This window comes from Octopus bimaculoides, chromosome 6 (genome assembly GCF_001194135.2).
Source record: "Octopus bimaculoides isolate UCB-OBI-ISO-001 chromosome 6, ASM119413v2, whole genome shotgun sequence".
NCBI classification, from domain to species: domain Eukaryota; kingdom Metazoa; phylum Mollusca; class Cephalopoda; order Octopoda; family Octopodidae; genus Octopus; species Octopus bimaculoides.
This window is the reverse complement of record NC_068986.1, coordinates 50,979,838-50,980,812: the sequence shown is the minus strand read 5'-3', so window position 1 is coordinate 50,980,812 and position 975 is coordinate 50,979,838. Positions and strand designations below refer to the sequence as shown.

Below are 975 nucleotides of genomic sequence, written 5' to 3'. Positions count from 1 at the left end.
TGCATAATGCATAATGAACACATATATACAGACTAAAACCGTTTTGAATTTGTCATATTGCTAATAGAAAAAAAGTAACTAAATAAAAAGTGGTATATCCTTTAATTTGTTCCCCCCCCTCTCTCTCTCATATATGAATTTATATGCAGGCCTATACTAAAAACATTGTTTTTGTACCCAAGTTTTGACTATATATATGTGTGTGTGTGTATAATATGCATTCTATTTTTCTGCCAGAGACTTCCGCTTACTTTCCATCGGAGCTGGCGCTGATGAAGTGATGCTGTCAATCATTTGTAAATACATGAATATCCTACCGAAGTCGAACTGAGCACTTAACCCCTGATTTTCGTTGGTGTCTTGAGTTTGTGTTTGTGTGTCAGCTGCAGTGTTTGAGGGCTTACGTCTGTTTCTGTGTATATGTATGTGTGTGAGTGTAGGTGGGTGTATGGGGGTGAGAGATAGTGTTATGGAAAGAGTAGAAGAGAGAGATAGAGAGAGAGAGAGAGAGATGTAGTGTGTGTGGATTGGGAAGACACACTAACAAGCAAACCGACGAAGTATATATGAATGGATGTGTTAGAGACATGTATTAAACTAACAGAAAGGGAGAGAGAGAGATGGTAAATGTTTGAGAGAGTATCTATATGTGGTGTAGAATTAGTCATGTGTATTTGGAAGTGTAAGGCGAATTGACTTCTGTGTGCATGTGCGTGCGTGTAAATATGTGTGTGTGTGTATGTGTGTGTGGGCATATGTTTGTGCGCATGTGTGTGGGCGTATGTGTGTGGATGATGCGTGAGCGCGCGCGCGCGTAGTAGCGAAAGAGAATTAGAAAGACAATATAAAAGGAATGTGTGTGTTTGTGTGAGCGTGTGTTTGTGTATGTTGTGAAAAAGAAGTTGAAAGGACAATAGAAAAGGAACAAGAGGGAGAGAGTGAGAGAGAGAGAGAGAGAGAGAGAGAGAGAGAGAG

The 975-nt window shown here is 40.0% G+C and overlaps 1 protein-coding gene across 1 annotated transcript in view; it reads left to right on the top strand.

Annotated features, from left to right (window-relative positions):
* Positions 1 to 975, top strand: part of LOC106875227 (probable acyl-CoA dehydrogenase 6) — a 34,934-nt gene extending 33,959 nt beyond the window's left edge. Inside the window, exon 9 of the mRNA XM_052968728.1 lies at positions 238 to 975. Coding sequence (XP_052824688.1) covers positions 238 to 331 — 94 coding nt within the window. The 3' untranslated portion in view covers positions 332 to 975. The remainder of the gene's footprint in view (positions 1 to 237) is intronic.